This window comes from Eurypyga helias, unplaced genomic scaffold (genome assembly GCF_000690775.1).
Source record: "Eurypyga helias isolate BGI_N326 unplaced genomic scaffold, ASM69077v1 scaffold6442, whole genome shotgun sequence".
Lineage (NCBI taxonomy): Eukaryota > Metazoa > Chordata > Aves > Eurypygiformes > Eurypygidae > Eurypyga > Eurypyga helias.
In genome coordinates this window covers 7,763-26,913 of record NW_010235193.1, presented here as the reverse complement: position 1 = coordinate 26,913, position 19,151 = coordinate 7,763, and the positions used below count along the sequence as shown (strand labels likewise).

The window sequence follows — 19,151 nt, the reverse complement described above, 5'->3', positions numbered from 1 at the left end:
CCTTTTTATACCTTATTTACTTTAGCTTAGTCAAGAGAGCCATTTCAATACTTGGTTCTATTTTTATTTCAGCCTTCTAGCAAATGAAGCGCTTTAACAAAGGTCACAGTAAGCAGCAGTATTTCACTGTGTGATTTGTCGTCATGTTGCCTCCTTCCGATTCCCGAGGGGAGACCTGGGGACAGCTCTGACCACAGCCCCTCGGCACTGCGGGAAGCCCGGGAAGGCTTTGCTTCCAGCCTGTTTCGATTAGTTAAAGTAGCACCTGGAAGATGCTGGTGCTCAGAGGCTCTGCGGGGCCAGATGGCACACGTGGCAGGCAAGCTTGCGCTCCAGAGGAAAACCAGGAATGACCCACCAGGTCAGTGGGTGAGCCCTGGCTACTGCGCCCATCTGCTGGGCGACCGCGCTGCAGGCATCAGGGTAGGACGCCTGCCAGCACGCGAATTCCTTGTGGCCAAATTCAGTTTGGAATGGTTGGCATTGGCATTTGGACATGCTCCTCCACTGTGACCAACCGGCGTTTGGCGTCGGGGTTTCTCCGAGCCTTCCAGCAGAAGGAATGTGCTCTGCTGCCCACTCCCAGCCGAGTCGCTCTCCTGCGTCGGCAAGCCTGTCCGAGCTGGCGCTCTTCCTCCAGGCAGCCTGTCAGCCCCTCCACGCAGCGGGGTTCGCTCGTGGCCCCTCCAGCGCCGACGCAGAAAGATGGAGCGGGTCTGGCTCCCAGCTGTGACAACAGGCAGCTCCTTGCTCTCGGCTTAGTGGCATCCTGCTCCCCCAGTGTCTGTGCGCTCGGGGAGACCAGATCCAGCCGCTGCCCTGGAGCTCGCCGCGTCCGTGAAAGAGCAGCGCTCAGGTGAGCCGTCCCCGAGACGTTGGTTCTGCCTGGAACTTGGGACAAGCTGTACACAGTTAGGTTTGCTTGCTGCCACTTAAATTCTTGTTTACTGTCCATAAAATCTTGTTGGCTTTTAAAAATAACCCGTGTAATCTTCAAGTGTGGCAGTACTTTGGGCTCGATTTGTAGCAAAAATCTAAAAAGCTGTGGTGGTACTTTTGGCCTGTTTGCTTTTATAAAAGCAACGAGGCGTGTCAGTTCCGACTGGCTCTTTTTCAGCAGAAGAGAGGCTTTGGTATCTGGAAACAGTGAAAATGGAATTGCTGAATTTCTTACAGAAATAATGTGTATTCCAAGTCATCCCTTTGCATCTACTCACTGCGGTCACAGCTAAAACAAGATTTGGTTGAGCAACAGGCATTTTAGAGTGAAACCAAGGTAACTCAATTATGAGATGGATTATTCCCCGGGAGCAGTGGCATTATGGTACACTCCGAGTCACACGAGGCCCGATTCTTCCATCAGTCGGTAGAACAGTCCCTTCTGAGCTACTAACTGTTCCAGGGTAGCAAATTCAGCTATCTGACCATTTTCCAAGACTAAAATCCTGTGAACATTAAAAGAGAAGCGTAAGCTTGGGGATACACCAGCAGCTGTAGTAACGTAGCTATTCCTAGTTATTTCTAAAGTGAGTTTCAGTACTTGCTGGTTTTTTGTTCAACCAAGCTTTCCAGCAGCTTTTCAGCTGGTCAACAGCTGTGGGATAGAAACGGGTTTTTGATGAGCGACTATTTAAGTGCTGAGTTTGTGGGAGGAGAGATTTTGGCAACACACCGGGGCAAGATTAGTGAACGCAGATCTTAGCTTGGCGGTTTTAAGATGAAACAAAGAGCTGTAGCCAGGGTTTCACTGTCGGTGGGGGAGCAGGGGGTGTGACAGCATGAAGTCGTGTGGGAATAAGCGATCCTCAATTGACCTATTGGTGCCTGGCTGATGTGAGGGAGCTCCTACAGTCTCTAAAGCACAGCTCTGAGGGTTAAGCTAGAAGAGGACAGAAATGGAACTGCTGCTCACTAACACTGTGGTCTGGTTCACACGGGTTGCCCGCGTCTCCCTCCTCCTGAGGAAAGCGGCTGAGGGCATTACCTGTCGCAGTCCATGACGGTGTTTATCCGGTGAGCTATTGTTAACACTGTGCTGTCTTTGAACTGAGTCCTCAGGGTGGACTGAATCTGAAGATCAGTTTCTAAATCCATCGCTGCGGTGGCCTCATCTAGAATGAGGATTTTGGCTTTCTGCAGAAGTGCTCTGGCCAGGCAAACCAGCTGTTTCTGACCAGCGCTGCAAGCAAGGAGAGGGATGGTAAACAGCGCAGTACTCTTTTCCCTAGGGTCAGAATAGGTGATTAATTTGAAAATAATAATGAAAAGGTGATTGTTCCCTTTCCCTGAAAGGGTGATTGTGGCTGGTGGCACTGCAGGTACAGTGTGAAACAGCCTAAGGGAATGGAGTGTATTACTGTAGCACCCAGGAGATTGCACTTGGAACAGGGTTTAAGTACTGCACAATCACAAGCCACCACAATGATTAAGTCTCAAAGGTCTGCCACTTGGTGCCTTATGATTTGATTTCATGCTGCTAAACAGGACAATTACGCAGTAATTTGCTGTCTGGGCACCTTTTATTTAATGAGTGCGACTCCTTGTCCCACGAGCTGTATGTTCCCCTGGCCCACGGGCTGGCACTGCCCCGCCACTGTCCTTCTGCAGACAAGGTACCTTAGGTTTTCGCCTTGGTCAGTGCACTTATATTCCAACTGATCCGGCAAATCTGCGACAAAGTTCTTGAGCTGAGCCAGTTCCAAAGCTGTCCAGATGTCTGCATCGGTGTATCGGTTTAGCGGGTCAAGATTCATCCTTAGAGAGCCAGCAAACAAAACTGGATCCTGGGCACAGAGACAGTACAGACAACTCCTGAAATAATAAGGAAAAGGAGCTCTCTGGTTCTCCCTGTTGGGTGCAAATCTGTGGCTGATGTTGTATTGAATGGGAGACCGGCATGGCATGCAGGTGATTTCCAACTGGGAAACGTCTGAATGTCCCTCCTCTCCCACAACCTTTATAAACCCTTCCTAGGTGTTAAGACCTACAACACTGCTGAAGCATTCTGGAAATAATTCGTACCTGGGGAATGACAGTTATCCTGGTTCGAAGGTCATACAGACCTAGTTGAGCAATATCTACTCCATCAATTAGGATCGCTCCTTCCGCAGCTTCCACTAATCGCAGCAGCGCCACAGCAAGGGTGGACTTCCCAGCTCCTGTTCTTCCAGTTATGCCGACCTGTAAAGTGCAACGGAAAGCTCTTGGTTTTGTCGCTGACCGTTGTGCACAGCTGTACAGACTGGTCGTGTAGTTCCTCTTGGCCTTTCGAAGGCAAGCTTTGCGTGGATCACGCCTTCAGGGCTGTTCAAGGTGCACACGGTCCAGTGACACTTAAAAGGAATCATTTGTATTTTGGGAAAGGAACCTTGGAAGCCTTCGATGGGAAGAATAACTACAGGACTTAGCAGTGAGGACAGGGCCTTGATGTGGCACTAGACTGAAAAAATGAGGAATGTCTAGTGTGTACAGCATCCTGGAAACGCCGCTTTGTGCGAGAAGAGGTGCGCAGTGGGCTCAGGCCTTACTGCTGCTTTCACGCTTACGAGTCCCGGTCCCTCGGTGTAGGGCAGGGACTGTATCTGCCCGGATCCCATCGCTGCAAAGCCCTGCTCACACGCTGTGGCTCTCCTGGAGCACGGGGCTCTTCTTACCTTCTCTTGCCCGTGGATGGTTAGATTGATGTGCTTCAGTGCTAACTCCAGATCTGGCCTGTATCGCAAACTGTAGTTTCTAAACTCAATTTTTCCTTCAGTGAGCCAAACTTGACCTTGAAGTTTGCCATTCAGAGTCCAGGGCGCCTAAAAATGAAAACGAACAGCAGTGTATAAAGCTAATTTAAATTACCCAATCAGGTGGCCATACAGAAAGGGGAAGCTTATGGAGACATCTGTCCCAGATTAATCCAATCTGCTTACTGTTTCCAAAAGAGAACAAGGCCTCTAACTTGACTTTTTACCTCATGCAAAGATGCCAATTGTCCTAACTGAAAATGGGGATAAACAGTTGTTTGCATGTCAGAGTTCTGACACGATGAGTGGCTCAGTAAGAGAAGATTTACACTCCCTGGCGGGCAGGACTGTGCAAGGCTCCTTTTGTAGGATCTCGGGTCAGCAGACAGAGGAATAATTTTAATGATTACAGAACAAAAATGATTGCACTGGAGACTTTTAGTGGCTAAGAGGCTGCCTAGCAGCCATCAGTTATCAGAGTTGCATCTGAACTCGCACAATAAATACATACTCCAAATACGGGCAGAAAATACAGCTCATTCCACCAGTGTGACCAAGTGAAGCTATTTTAACGGCCATCTGATGCCTGACTGTCTTAAGGAAATAATGATGATCAGAGGTTATAAAACAAGCCTAGTCAGTTGGATAAAAACCAAATGCTGCAGTTCTGCAAAGGAAACATAAGAGGCCTTTTAGGAGGGGAAAACCAGGGCGTTTGTCCGGGTGGAACAGAGAAGTTACTCGCTTAGTTTGCAGAGATGTTCGCCTCCACCCACGGGGGCAGTAGGTGGTTGGCTACCTCCTTAGGAGTCCTTGAGTATTCTCTCACTCTCTCCACGGAAACAATGTTGTTCTCTACCTCCGTCCAGGAGCGCACCATCCAGTTCAGAACACCAGTTATCTAGCAGAAGGAAACACGAGCATTAGGGCAGGTAAAATTACTCTTGACTTGCACTTGCGAGGTACTGGGTACTTTGTCTTAGTGTTTATTTATAAAGACCTCCTCATCAGCTGTTTACTTGAGAAATCATCCCTTGGAAGCCTAAAACCTAACCTGGATCCTGGTGAAGGTTTGTAAAGCTGTGTTTAAAGAGCCTAGCCAGCTCCCCCCATAGCTGCTTCTCAGCACCATTTCTAGAGAATGAAATGCTACTGACTTGGATGCTAAAAGCCAGTGCAGCTATTTCTTAGGCTGTTGTGTAATCAGCCTGCCAGCAGGTAGGACAGCTGCTGAACACCTTGCTCCAGCTGCTCAGAGCATGCTGTCACTTAAGGGTGGGTTCAGATGGGGGAGGAAAAAGATGGCTGGTGCATGTGCTCGAGGTTCATTCTCTAAGGGGCCGTGTGCTCCAGGTGCTCTGGGTTTCAGCAACGGCAGCAGGGTTTGGTAGGAGAAGGCATCCAGAAAGCCGCAGAAATAGCTCATGATTTCTTAGAAACCAAAGCAGTAGCAGAAATTAAAATGCGAGTTGCTTCTGATGAAAGGGAGGCATGGTGTTGCTTCAAGACCGAGTTACCTGAAGAGCGTATGAAATGGAGAAGCCAGCAGTTCCTGGACTAAGATGTGTTCTGCCCATTGCTGCAAACAGTGCTGCAAACAACACGACGCCATTGCCTAGAAACTCCAGGTTTGTAGCCAGCCACCTGCACGAGGAGGAGAGTACAGGGCTGTGACTAGGTGCCCTCTTCCCTTCTGCCAACAGAACCTGCGAGTACTTTGCAAAACACATGTGGAGCTGCTGGGATGCTCAGCAAAGCTGTTATCATGCCCTGGTTGCTCCTACCCAGCCACCTTGGAGATCAGAATGGCTCCAAGATGGTTGGCTTATGGTCTCTGTTAGGACTTTTTTCCAAGGCCTGTTAGATGACAGCAGCCTGCACGCAGTTTCTTGGATGAGTTGGTCTAACGTCTCTCACCTTCTGGTACCCCTCACTTGCTTCATGGCTGATGGCTCTACTGTCTGACGGGTTCTGCATATGCCACAGGCCTCGTGCACTCTGTGATGTGGTGCTGGGCCTCACCAGGCATGTACCGCAGCTTCCTGCAGCTGGGACACCGGTGACACCTCTGGCAGTGCACTGGCATGTGCCTGGATGCTTAGGCACACGGCAGGGATGGGAGCGCGTTGGCTGCGGGAGGGGCACGGCACGAGCGATAGCAGAAGAAGCTACTGACTCCAAAACGCCGTGCACCGCTGTCTCATCTTCTGTGAACCTCCACCCAAGCCCTGAGAGCAGCCGTCTCCGCTCACCGAGACCGTGAGTGTAAACTGTCAGTGTTTTCACACTGCAGACTGGTACCTGTCAGCAACTGCTCCGGGGAAGCATGTTCGCTGATTCTCATCCACTAGAAAATTGCTCTTGGAAATAAACCTCTCCTGGTCCTTGTAGGCACGGATCACACTGCTCCCCTGGAAAGTTTCTGAGATGTGGGAGTAGACGGGTGACCTGCTGGCAGCCTCGATGCGTCTCAGCTGGCAGGAGGTGATGACGTAGAAGTGCTGGTACAAAGGGAAATGGAAGGGGAAGTGATTAGAAGGGTTATGCCTCCGTTGAGGTGCTCCACAGAAAATTAGGGAAGGCCTTAACAAGTGCAATAGTATGTACTACCCTAGTGTTATAAAGCCCAACAACGTGCAGGTAGGAGATGGCTGTAGGTGAGGGAGTGTTTCTGCCTGTGCTGCGTTCTGTCCTCGTTAAGAACAGCCCCGTGGTGAGTTAATGTAAAGCAGCCAGGGCTCTCAACTCATTAAGCCTCTCACCTCACACTCGCTTTCTCCTGTCGGCCAGCCCTTTGCTGGATGGAGAACAGAGGGGTAGGTGCACCCTTACTTGCCCTTCCCTTGTGTTCATTCTTAGCTGGCAAAGCAACTGAGGTCTCGGAGCACAATGGGAGAGCTGCAGGGAACACATGGATATTAAAAAGCAGTGTAGGAATTCTGGAGGAAAGGGAAAATGCTTTTGGTCTTAATATGATTGCATCTGCACTAATGGAGATGAGGAATACAGCTCCAGGTGGGATTTGAGCTGGACATCAGAAAAGCACGAGCCTCTGAGGTCTCTGGGATGCTTTGGAAGGCTGAGGTGATGTGGGAAGAGCCACTGACATTACTCTTGATCAGATCCAGTTCAAGATGATGGAAGTAGTTTCTGTATTTCTCCACCCCTAAGAAATGGAGGGAGGCTTTCCAAAGGGACACAGCCATGCTGCTTCAGCCTCTCCTGTCTGCGCACCTCTATGAGCTCCTACCTGGAACGCAGCGTAAAGAACAGTCAAGGGTACAATGGCCATTGCTGCTTTTGGTGTAGCCACTATAATCACAAGGTAGATCTCCAGCAAGTTGAAGAAGAATCCCAGCAAGGACTTCAGCTTGTCAGGGATGACAGAATCAATAGCATCCATTTCTCTGGAGAAGCGGTTCATCAAGTTTCCAATGGGTGTTTGCTCAAAGAAGACCATTGGGGATCTGGCAACGTTCCTCAGCAACTGCAGAAACAGCTTGTGCGATGCTAACACGCCGCCTAGAAGGACCGCTGCTGTGGAGGTAAACCTGCCGAGGGCTGTGGTGTAAGAAATCGTTATTACTAGTCTGAACAAACTCATCTTGGAGCTCTCCTTTGCGAGATGACGATTTTCAGTCATTACTGTGAATGCTGCACTAGTGAAAGGAGCTGACTTTCTCTGTGGTAGCAATTAGGCCAAGCCCAGAGCTACAGGGCAAACTCCCCTTGCTGCTGGAGTGAGGCGGAAGGCCTTCGAGCAAGCTTGATGGGGGCCCCTGGTTCAGCTTAAAGGTGCAGGATATTCTTTGTTCCTCACCAAATGAGCTTGACTGGAATTACTTTGATTAACTTGAAGTCTTAGGCTTCCCTATTAGCACAGAAGGGTACCCAGACCTTCCCACTCTTTTCAGCTTGTTCAAGGCTTTCTCAGTCCTTTGTCACTTGGGCTGAGGTTCTTCTAGACTTGATTTCCCTAAAACAAGGTATTTTTTTTGTTTGCTTGTTTTAAAAGAACAACCACAAGAATTGTGGCCATTTTTAAAGAGAAATATTTAAAGAAACGTGGAATTCCACAAGTTTCTCTTTTTCTGTCTCTTTACACTCAGAAGACCTAACCCAAGATTTAACTCAGCATGGAGATGAGCTACTGCTTGCACTTCAACATGATTCATTTATACTGGAGGAAGAAAGAATAAGAGGAAGAAAAACATGCAGAAGCTGTTGGCTATAAGGGAGCAGCATAGAAAAATAAGGGTTTGTAGTTCTTCCATTGCTGAATGTTTTTTAGGGGCTCAGGTCATTTAGTTCCAGCAGGAAATATAGAGGAAGACACTGCCCATCATGGTCTGCTGAAGGGCATGAGAGAACACCTCGAGCGTACCATGAAGTAGAATTTGAGGCAGTACCACTGGAAATATTGTTCAGATGCCTTAGAAATCCTCTCTGCACGTCAGAGCCTGTAGTTTTAGGTCCCATGCCAAACCTTTAGGGCTGCTGCCAGAAGCCCAGGGGGCTAAGAGCCCATGGGTATGCACTTGTTTGTATTCTGAGAAAACATCCTGGATATGGGAAAGGGAGATGGAAATACAGAGAAGAATTAGGTGAGCAAGTTAAACGAACCTTGAACGACTCCTAGTGCACCGAAGACTCCAACTCTCAGCTCTGTGTGCTGTTGTGTTCCGTTGTGAGCCGGGTCATCTGCCCACACGCTGAGCCAGTAACCACGAGAAAATGACAGAGTTTGCTGAGCTGTGAACAACAGAACGATGTACACGCACAGGGGTAAGCCTGTCGCCTTCAGGTAGGCTGCATAAATCGACATAGTAACCTAAAGTGAAACAGTTGGGGAAAAACAGGAGAGGTTGGGAGGATCAAGCTTGTTAGCAAGGAAAAGCAGCTCCAAAACATGGAATGATTTATTATGGCATATCTGCTTGGTTATGTGTCACGGGCCATAGCAACCACGTTAATTCTTATTTTGTTTTTCTCATGGGTGAATAATGAAGCCATACTTAAATCCGTGGTGTTAATGAATAATTATTGAATATTATTGAATATTATTGCAATAGGCTCATGTTACTGCTGGAACATTCATAAGGCTTTTCTTATGCCAGGCAGTGGTTTTCCTTTGTTCTGGGTGTGAAAGAGAACTATCATGAATCCCACTGACTGGCTGTGTGAGTAACTGCTGATGGGCAGAGGTGAGGAGGGGCCAGACTGTCTAACACTCTGCTTCCCTAGGGGGAGAGCTGCCTCCTTTGGGGTGCCTGACTTCTGACTCGCCTCTCTTCTCAGTACCACTGTACAACCTCAGCTATTTGTTTCCTCCCCACATTTTACTGCTGCTACAGCGTGCCCTGAATGCACACCTCATCCCTGCCGGATGACCCCTAGCTGGAATCCCAGTCTGCTGCTGTCCTTTCACAGTGCCCTCCGTGCCTCAGCCTCTTGAGCTGTCTCCCTTGGACAAGATGGGAACAGTGATGTGCCTCTTTGCCCCTTCCCACCAGCCTCGAGAGTTTGTGGATAGACTCAAGATTACATGTCCCGTGTAACCTGTCCTCTTCTCTCCCTCACCATCCCCTCAACCTGATTGCATCAGTGTGCCTTCCCCCTTCAGGTCTGCTCTTGAATCGGGATCCCTCTCCTCAAGTGGTCATAAACTATCCTCCTCTCATTTCCATGCTGTGCTCTCTGCAACGTACGAGCGTTATTCCTACTCTGGAACCAGTGCTTGGGTGGGAGCATCCAGGGAGGCACAGTTTGCGTAGAAGGCGCTGTGTAAAGTAACTGAAATGACTTTGTCTCAATTGTGGGGCAAACTTGTACAGCTCCGCTTACTTCCCTGGACTCACATTGGTTTAACTTAGGCAGTGAGCTGATCCCCTGCCACGAGTGGGTCAGCAACAAACCCGTGGTATGTGTTTTTGCCTTTTTGGGAAAGGGCTGTGCTTACCCTGCCACGCTGAGTCTTCTCTCCCTTGGTTAATCTTCCTTGGGTGGCCGCAGCAGTGGTACAGTCTTGACTTACAGGAATGGTTTTCCTTCCCATAGCAGATGTGACTGAATCGTCACTTCGTAAAGAAAACAAATATTCTTTCAATTTTTAGCCAAGGTAATGAGTGTTTTAAAGCTGGGTCTCCTTACCCATCCACCCCTGTATTCATGCCTATTTTGAGGGCTGCAGTTTTTGGGGTCCTCCAGAGTGACCCCAACCACTGTCCATATTTACCACAGCGACTGGGCTCTGTCAAGCCATTAACAATCCGAGGCTGGAAGCACTCAGCAGCTGTGGCTGGTCTGAAATGAGGCAGACCTTACAGTCCCAGCGGGGAGTGAACAGCAGGCAAAGGTACCAACCTGCCTGAGCTCTGAAACAAGCTGGGTCCTTGTGAAATATGGAGAAAATGGTAGTCACCTCCACATTCAGGAGCAGTTTCTTACCTACTCGTGAGTTTTGCTTGTTTGCTCTCATTATTAGTTTACAGATCGATTGCAAACTGTGTCATACTTGGTAAGAGCCTCCGTGTAGGTTTGTATGGGCTTTTGGAGCAAGTTCTTAGTGTCTGAGACAGCTTTAAGCTTACCTAAAGGGCTTTTCCTGTGATGGGCCACTTCTAGAGTTGATGGTGCCTTTGGTGTCTCCTAGAGCTGTGGAATAAATGCATTTTTTTCTCTAAATGCTACAGAATCCCAATTTGACGTGTACAGCCTTTGAGAGACTGGTAACACAGGAGAGATTCATTACAAAGAATTGTAATTGTAGAAATACCAAGGTGAGGCTTGAAGAGTAACACACACAGTGGGTAATTCTGTTTACTGCATGATTGTTGTCTGCAAAGATGGAACTGTTCATTCAAGAACCAATTTTGAGGTAATGAGTCAGCTAATTTGACAACAGGCATGCTTTTCCCCACACAGAGCAACGGCTTATTGGGATAGGGTTTTGGCTTTAAATGTCCATAATGAAACAAATGTAAGACTGGCTTTTCCAGTTTTACCCTCTTTTCCCTCTTCCTAACTGTGAACAGCAGCAGACATGCACCCCCCTCCCCAGTCTTTAACGTTAAGTATAATGCTAAGGAAACAATTAACTGACAGACCTAGGAAGAATGATTCCAACTCATTTGGCTTACCTGGAAAACCAGTGCCTGCCTTCTCTTCTGCAGTAATGTGTGAATGAAGAAACTCTGCAAAGGCCCCATTTCTCTGTAGAAGTTCTTGGTAGGAACCAATTTCTGAGATCGTTCCATCCACCAGAAAAACAATGTTGTCCACTTGGGGCAAAATGTTGATCGTGTGAGTCACCAGCACACGAGTCTGATAAAAAAGGGAACAGTTACAACAGGACAATGGGTAACGGCTTTAAGATGAAAGACAGGAGATTTAGATTGGATATCAGGAAGAAATTCTTCCCGGAGAGGGTGGTGAGGCACTGGGACACATTCTGTGAATTGTTTTGGTGTTTCCCTGCTCACGGAGCTGTTGCAGTCAGCTGTCTTCTGAAGACAGACATGTGCTCAGTGTGACCCATGAGTTTTAGTAACCTGGAGATACTTTTCTTATCACTTGTGTCTGTTTGAAGTTTACCTTTGCAGCACAGCTTTGTGCCCATTCTGAAAGTGCAGAACTCAGGAGCGGAGGGGCGAATCAACTTGCTTTGTGTCATGCACAGCATCAAAGAGTGAGGGTGGGAACGACAGCCTGAAGGCCCAGACTAGCACCCTGTGTGTAGGACCTTTTCCTTGGCTCACTGACCAGTTTCATGTTGTTGATTCTCTCAGGCTGAAGCTCTTTAGTAGGATTATGTTAACTGAAGAGTATGTCACATTTATTGTCACAGGTATCAATATTTCAGAATCAAATTTATGCCTGAAAACTTCATTAACCTGAATGGAGTTAAAATGCAGCTCCTTTTCATTTAAATTTCTGAGCATATTTGCACAGATAATTACATGTAGGAAAGAGCATAAGAAAAATAATTTTTCCCAAGATAACAAATTGGCATGTTATATATTTGTAATATACAATCAAGGCCTTTGAGTCCTGCTTAAGTCTGCTTTTTTTTTTGCCAGTCTTTCTATGTTTCAATACAATAATGACATCCTGATATGTGCAACTAATCTACACATGAAGAGGAAGATATTTGCAATCAGACATGTCTGTTTTAGCTGGACTTTCTATTGAAAGAATGACCTATTTTCCTTCTACAGTGAGAAACTGAACCATGTATTTGCAGGCCATTTACACCATGAAACAAACAGAGCTGCCCTAGCATCCCGTCTCACTTAACCACAGCTATTATCCAGATTGCTTGACAGCAGAGAAATACCAAGGAATATCAAAATGCAACCAATGCAAAAAAAAAAAAAAAAGTGAGAGAAGTGTTTAAGATTGATTTTAAGACCGAAGGCGAAGTGATGAACATCTGGGTGATGAGAACATTGAAAGGCACGACTGAACTGGACTTATGGTAAGCTGGAAGAGATCAGACAGCTCTTCCTAACTATACTAGAAGTAATTCTCGAAAAGGGAGAAGGATGTAACATTGATGAAAGACCAAAGAACTACAGACTTGCTCTAGAAGTAGGGCTGGAACTAGGCATGTGGTTTGCATGAGGGTAAAGATAGTTTTTCAGTAGAACCTAACTCTTCAGTCGTCTTCCTCCTAGATCATAGAATCATAGAATGGTTTGGGTTGGAAGGGACCTTAAAGGTCATCCAGTTCCACCCCCCCTACCATGGGCAGGGACACCTTCCACCAGACCAGGTTGTTCCAAGCCTCATCCAGCCTGGCCTTGAGCACTTCCAGGGAGGGGGCATCCACAGCTTCTCTGGGCAACCTGTCCCAGTGCCTCCCCACCCTCTCCGGGAAGAATTCCTTCCTGATATCCAATCTAACCCTCCCCACTTTCAATTTAAACCCGTTACCCCTTGTCCTGTCACTACAGACCCTTGTAAAAAGTCCTCCCCAGCTTCCTTGTAGCCCCTTCAGGTACTGGAAGGTGCTATAAGGTCTCCCTGGAGCCTTCTCTTCTCCAGGCTGAACAAGCCCAATAATGGAGCTGATGATAGATGAGATTTACTGCAGGACATCCATGTGCTGTGCGGCCTGCAGAGGTTACCCCTTCCACTTCTGCTGCTGTTAACAGCAGTACACCTGCTGCCACTTGCAAAAAAGAATTAGTGAGCCTTTGATGAAGTAAGTAACCCACTTTAGTGGAAACATTTCAGGGGCCCTGATAATTACATATATTTTGCAATCTTTTACAGTTCAGGATTTATCACACACCTTGTCCTTCAGTAAGCCGTTGGGTCCAAGAACGTGTTCAAAAATGTGCTGTCCAACATGGGCATCCACAGCCGAGAGGGGGTCATCTAGTAGGTAGATTGATGCCTTCTGGTACACAGCACGAGCAAGGTTCACTCTTTGCTTCTGCCCTCCAGATATATTTATTCCCTGAAAAATGTATTGACACTGTTTATTTCAAAGCCATGGCATACTTTCCAACTGTTGTCTCCATTTGACACTGAGGTTTTATGACTTCCTTATTTTTAAGTCTGTGCATCTCCTTTCCTTCCTCCCTCCAAAGCAGGCTCTTGAGATGCAGATGCTCTTGAGCAACTCCACTCTTCTCCAAAAGCAGACACAAGAATGACGTGGGTTTGTTGATTTTGAGCATCTCATATCTCTGGTTAGGTTAACTGTCAGGAGGTGGCCTTCAGACCCCCTCAAATCATGGCCTGACTTCAGAAATTAGTAAGCACCTGCTTCTGCCAAGTTCAGTCCTTTTGTAGGTGTTTTAAGCAGGACACCGAAAGTTGTAGCTACTCATGGAAAAGTTGGCCAAAACATAAACCAAAGCCAGTACCTTCTCTCCTATTTCACTCTTCTGCCCTGCAGGGAAGCTCTCCAAATCAGGTTGCAGTGCACAAGCATCTATCACTCTGCTGAACAATGTTTCATCCATATCTTTCCCAAAGAGAATATTGTCTTCCACTGAAGCATTTTGTATCCAAGCTTGCTGGGGGACATAAGCTGCAGTGCCCTATAAGAATGGAAGTGGGAAAATGTTAATCTTTTTCATAAGCTCAACTTGACACTGTGGGAACCCATCTTTGAAGAAAAACTTTCCCAATTAGCTTTACAGAAATCACCAAGGAAGGTCTTAGAGGGCTTTGCAAAATACGGGTCTGCACTCAGTATCTAATAGAGGAGGAAAGAGAGGTGCAAGTACGTCTGGTGATTTACCAGAATGCCACTTCAGCTCATTGTCAGAGTGGGAAATGTAACTGGATCTTTGAAGTCCTGCTCCAGTTCCCACTCCCAAGGGTCAGGCTCATTTGAGAGGCCAAATGCAGCTGCTACATACAGCCTTTGTTAAAATTCAGCAGTAGATGGGTTTTCAAGTACCTGATGCCTTGGCTAATAACTTACTGTTCCTGAAGACAGCCTTATTAGAAGCAAACGCTGACAGAAAATTTACCTTCATGGTTACGCAGCCATCCATCTTCTCCAGCTCGCCAAGTAACGCTGACAGCAAGGAGGACTTTCCAGCACCCACCTGGCCAACTACAGCAAGCAAGGAGCCTTGGGGCACAGTAAGATCTATCCTACAGAGAAAAGATTAGTTTCTTATCACCTTTTAGATACACTTTCTGGAAAGAACACGACCAAAATTCTTGCTATTGTTTTCTAGCATTAACAATATACCAACTAAACCCCCTAATTTCATACTTGAGGCCTCAGTTGCACTCGTTCTTCCTGTCTTGCTGACTTTCTGCAGCAGAACAGGAGTCATCCCTTCAAAGACACCTCCAACCAGAAAGTCTTCGTCCACGTCCCCATCTGCGTTTCAAACCCAGGTACCCACTCCGCAGAAAGGGTAGCCCAAAGCAGTGGATATAAAACATTTCTGAACATCAGAACTCTTCAACACTTTCTTCTCTACAACTGCAATGCTTTTTGAAATATGCATGTAGTGATGTCATATATAATATCTGTGTACCATCAATTCCACTTTTTTTTAAAATTTAAATTACTGTAATTTCATATTTGGACAAGAAGATGGTGTAAAGAAAGTAGTTTCCCTGTATTAAGGCAACATCCAGATATAGGCGCCTTCTCATTTATATGCTCCCAGGCATAAAAGCAAGATTACATTTGGTCTGACTTGGTAATTTTCAGAATTCAATGATAACTATGAAGCAAACTTGGAAGCCTCTAGATATTGCACACTGGTTTCACTTAGGCCCTGAGGAATTAGTTCATTCAGTATCCACCCTGGCCTACAGAATCAAGATGACTAAGGGTAAGTCTGTACCTTGTAAGGCAAGAAGTTTCTTTGCTCCAGCAAAAAGTCCCGTTTCTTATGGTGATACTTGCCTGTACTAAAATATGATGAGAAACAGAACACTTGTAAATGAAAAGGTAGGTACAGAAACGTCCCTGTTTATGTGACTTTCTATGTCAGTGTGTTATTTCTATTACATAAAATGAACCTTAAGTATGAAAAGAATTTACCATATCAGATTTCATCATTAGAAATAAATAGGCCTGCGAGATAAAGTGACAGTAAGGGGCAAACACTTCTCTCTGTTAACTCTGGTAGGCACCGTAAGAGAGGAAGCTGAACAGTGGAAGCTACACCTCCTTACACGAAAGCTTACCACAGTCAGAAGGGTTTCTGCTTGAGCTCTCAGGATTCAGTTCTTCCAGATTCAGAAAAGCCGCTAAGCGGTTTAAAGAAACTTTGGCCTGAAATGAAGCAGCACACAAAAGAAATAAGATTTAGAATGGAAAGGGAGCTAAAACCCAAAGTGAAGACTCAACGTGATGACCCGCTTAGCCGGTTGACAAGGTGCTATGTTGTAGGCTCAGATGGACAAATGCAGCTGCTCTTTATGTTAAGTCTTTATTTCCTCTTAGCTCAGCAAAACACACATAAACCCCTGTGTTTTCTACTCTGTTCACACAGTGAAATTGGTGCTTTTTTCTCCAATTCACCCTGCAATCATTCCACTGATTGCTTCTTTACATGAAAGGTTGCTACAGTCATCTTAGGGTGCAAGAAAGGAAGTGCAATTTCCCAGTTTCCTGCTGGACAATGACTTGCTTTTCTCTCTGGCCTGGGTTAGTAGAGTTTCCACTGATCTCCCATGGAGATTTTGCTGCATCTATTCTGATTTCTGTGATTAAAAACAGAACTGGAAGTATCTCTGAGGTCCAGCGGTGCTTGTGATTGGCCCCAAAAGACTTAACAGTCGTTCTTGGTGACAGTTTTGTCCATATCTAGAGTCTGTGTGAAAAGCAATGCTACGAAGTACCTTTAGCTGCCAGTCCTTGCACTTCAGTGTTTCACAATAGCAATGAAATGGCTAGCCCTGACGTTCAAAGCCCTAAGAAATTCCTACTTTACCTGTTAATGGTGATATATAAAAAAACACGGCCAAAGAAAAAGGAACATAGCCTGTAATTAACCTGGACAGCAGCATTTATGGAGAATGGCAGGAAGGAGTGCGCAGTGTTGAGAATGTTGATCAGTGTTAAAGATACGAAGGCCTTCCGAGCATCCAGGACGTGTGTGTTATCCGCCAGGGTGTAGACAGCAAACATGACCAATGCAATCTGAATGGGAGCAAAGGGAAAGCAAACCATTTGCTTCAGACAGGGAAGAGAAGGGTCCAGGGGTGACAAGCTCCTTCTAGAGACTCTGGAACCCTTTTAGTTAAATCCAGGCTATCACCCAGGTACATGGCACCTGTCCTGCAATATCATAAGCAAAGGTCTTGCATTTGGGTGACAAAACTGGGTCTGATCGTTTGACGCTTGTTCTGCATTACGGAAGTTTTGGTGCTGCAACCACAGTGAGGTGAAGGCTCAGCCATTTCCCATTGAAAACAGACATGGCTGAGCTGCAACAGCATGTGCCAAAGTGGCTTGTGCAGCTACTGACTGTGCCACGAACTCTGTCCTGCTGGAGGTCCCGGGTGGTTCTCGCCAAGCAGGCTCAGTCTGCCTGGAGCATATTGCCAGACCAGGTGTCTTGTCCGTGGAACTCAGGACAGTGTAAATGTCTGTGTGGCTGATTCTACAGGGGCTCAGCAACTCCTGTGAGACCACTGGCTCCTCCAGGCAGACATCATATTCAGCTGTCCCACAGGAAAAATCTGTCCAGACAGGAGTACAGAGAGAAATGGAAGTCATAGCACGTTTTACGTAGGAAGGTGAACCACTCACCAGGAAGGTTGATGAATGGAAAGAAGCTAGAGATGCTGAGAAGAGGATTTGAGATCTTTTTAGGGCCTGAAGTTCTTGTTTCCGGATACCAAGTACTTTCTCCATGAAGGCTTTCTCCCAGCCATACAGTTTGATTACTTTTATGTTGCTGAGAATGGCATTGGTAAGTTTGGCCCGCTCATCTTTATATTTCATCTGGGTCTCCTGTAAGAAATGTTTGAGGTTTATCATTTAATAGGTTGAATGTTTAATGGTGCAATTAGGCTGAAAAAACCCATCTTATTCCTGCCTATAATTTGGAATGGATTTCCCTGCAGTCAAGCTGTGTATACTGTTTTGTTTATCAGTCTTCCAGGCTGGGAAGTATTTTATTTTTCATATTTCAGAGCTTTTTTTTTACTGGCGGTACATGAAAAAAATCAGAAAAGGCAGGCAAACAAGAGATTATTCTAGACTTCAAGAAGCTTTGCAGTCTTCAAATCCTCCTATGTACTTCAAAAAGTCATGGTCAGCATGAATAATAAATATTCAAGCCCTCACTTGATGTCAATTGTTAGGGATATGCTTCAGTATCATGCTACTTCTCTCTTCCCCCCCCTACTGTAATCATCTGTAGCCTTGGTTTCCATGTGATCCCTTCCTGGAAGAGCATGGCAGACTTTAACTTAGATTTAAAAGTAGTATCTGAGCATAATTCAAGTCAGTAAACTACTTCATTTTTATGAAGCCAACTGTACCTGAAAGTGACTCCTCTTCTTGGTGATCACAAAATTCAGAGGCAAAAGAAAAAGGAATACGGCAATCGAAGTCAAGGCAGATGGCCCAAGAAGCTGCAAGGAGAGACAGGGATAAGAGGAAGAACTGGTAATGACTAGAAATTACTTGTTTTCCTTGCTCACCTTCCCTTGTATTTGAACTTCTGCCTAACATTCCTCACAGCTAAGGCTTTATTTGCTTTGCCTTTCCTGGGAATTGTGCTCCCTAAGCACTGTGGATTGTTAATTCTCCAGGCAGGATAACTCCTGTTATCATGCTCTGCTGAATTTATTTGCTTTCCTTTTAGGGACTAGATTAGTGCTGAAGGCGATCCAGAAGCACGCTAGCAATTCAAGTAAGTTTTGCCGGCCCCTCTGTTCCTGGGTGTGTTAAGGAGGACATCTTGTGGCTGGCATAAATGAGTGACCTGAAACAAAACCAGTGGTGATATATAAAAAAACACAAAAAAAAACCAAAAAAAAACCAAACACCAAAAAACCCAAAAAAACCAAACAAACCAACTCAAACCCTCAATAAACTAAATAACCCATATAAAATAGAAATAACTGAATTTGTATCAACTAGTGGGGTGAAAATGTAGCGTTATAGCGTGGCATGTACTTTTGGGACAGCTCATAAATACCAGGGTTCCTAATAACTTGTGTATCAAAGCAGAGAGCTTATTTCTTGCCATTTAGTTACATCTCTCTACGGACAGCTTACGTTTGCTAGAGAGGTGAGTGCTGGTGTACAGAGAGAGATAGAAGTATTCTCTACACAAATGGTCTATGAACACTAGCAAACAAAGTGTTAGTTATGCTCCAGCTACATGCAACCACGTTCAGCTTGTCAACATCGCTAGAGAAGGGATGATGATTGTTCAACAGTCTATACCATGGCTACTTGTTTTCCAAGGTCATAGTATCCTGCCATGCACAAGGTACAATCCATTCTGGTTAGCCAAGGTGGTCTCTGGAAAGCTCCTGGGAATCAACTATCTCTATAGTGCTCCTACTTCCATTTGGTGTGCTGCCACAAACAGGGACTAAGAAATAGGGCTTTATCCTGCTGAGTAAATACCATACATTGAATTAAGGGAACAAAAAGATCTTTTAGACTATCAACGTTTATTTCTAATTCAAGTTTTGCTCTCTCCTTGCTAAACTCCTTGATCCCTATGAAATTCAATGTATCCAAGACTCTTTTTGAATATTGTATAGCATTGCTTCACTTTCACTAATCCTGTGGTTATCAGGCTTTGGCATGAAGTATGTCAAGTTGCTATTTCAGACCATTCCCCTTTATGCCCTGTAACGATGCTGAGGAGCTGGAACTGGACTCTCAGCCTGCACTGGGCCACCATATTTTGGCTGAAAAGAGAGGTGACGGGAGAATCTGAGGCAGAAGTTTCAGTCAGCTCA

General features: G+C 46.0%; 1 protein-coding gene across 1 annotated transcript in view; it reads right to left on the bottom strand.

Annotated features, from left to right (window-relative positions):
• Nucleotides 1-1,336: 1,336 nt before the first annotated feature.
• Nucleotides 1,337-19,151, bottom strand: part of ABCC6 (ATP-binding cassette, sub-family C (CFTR/MRP), member 6) — a gene marked incomplete at its 5' end in the record, with an annotated part of 24,577 nt that continues 6,762 nt past the window's right edge. Inside the window, 21 exons of the mRNA XM_010146654.1 lie at nt 1,337-1,445; nt 1,985-2,179; nt 2,617-2,783; nt 3,022-3,180; nt 3,654-3,800; nt 4,531-4,632; nt 5,249-5,375; nt 6,033-6,232; nt 6,982-7,292; nt 8,355-8,562; nt 9,691-9,808; nt 10,322-10,385; nt 10,871-11,054; nt 13,027-13,194; nt 13,607-13,783; nt 14,222-14,348; nt 15,059-15,115; nt 15,395-15,492; nt 16,216-16,362; nt 16,975-17,178; nt 17,712-17,804. Coding sequence (XP_010144956.1) covers nt 1,337-1,445; nt 1,985-2,179; nt 2,617-2,783; nt 3,022-3,180; nt 3,654-3,800; nt 4,531-4,632; nt 5,249-5,375; nt 6,033-6,232; nt 6,982-7,292; nt 8,355-8,562; nt 9,691-9,808; nt 10,322-10,385; nt 10,871-11,054; nt 13,027-13,194; nt 13,607-13,783; nt 14,222-14,348; nt 15,059-15,115; nt 15,395-15,492; nt 16,216-16,362; nt 16,975-17,178; nt 17,712-17,804 — 3,162 coding nt within the window. The remainder of the gene's footprint in view (nt 1,446-1,984; nt 2,180-2,616; nt 2,784-3,021; nt 3,181-3,653; nt 3,801-4,530; nt 4,633-5,248; nt 5,376-6,032; nt 6,233-6,981; nt 7,293-8,354; nt 8,563-9,690; nt 9,809-10,321; nt 10,386-10,870; nt 11,055-13,026; nt 13,195-13,606; nt 13,784-14,221; nt 14,349-15,058; nt 15,116-15,394; nt 15,493-16,215; nt 16,363-16,974; nt 17,179-17,711; nt 17,805-19,151) is intronic.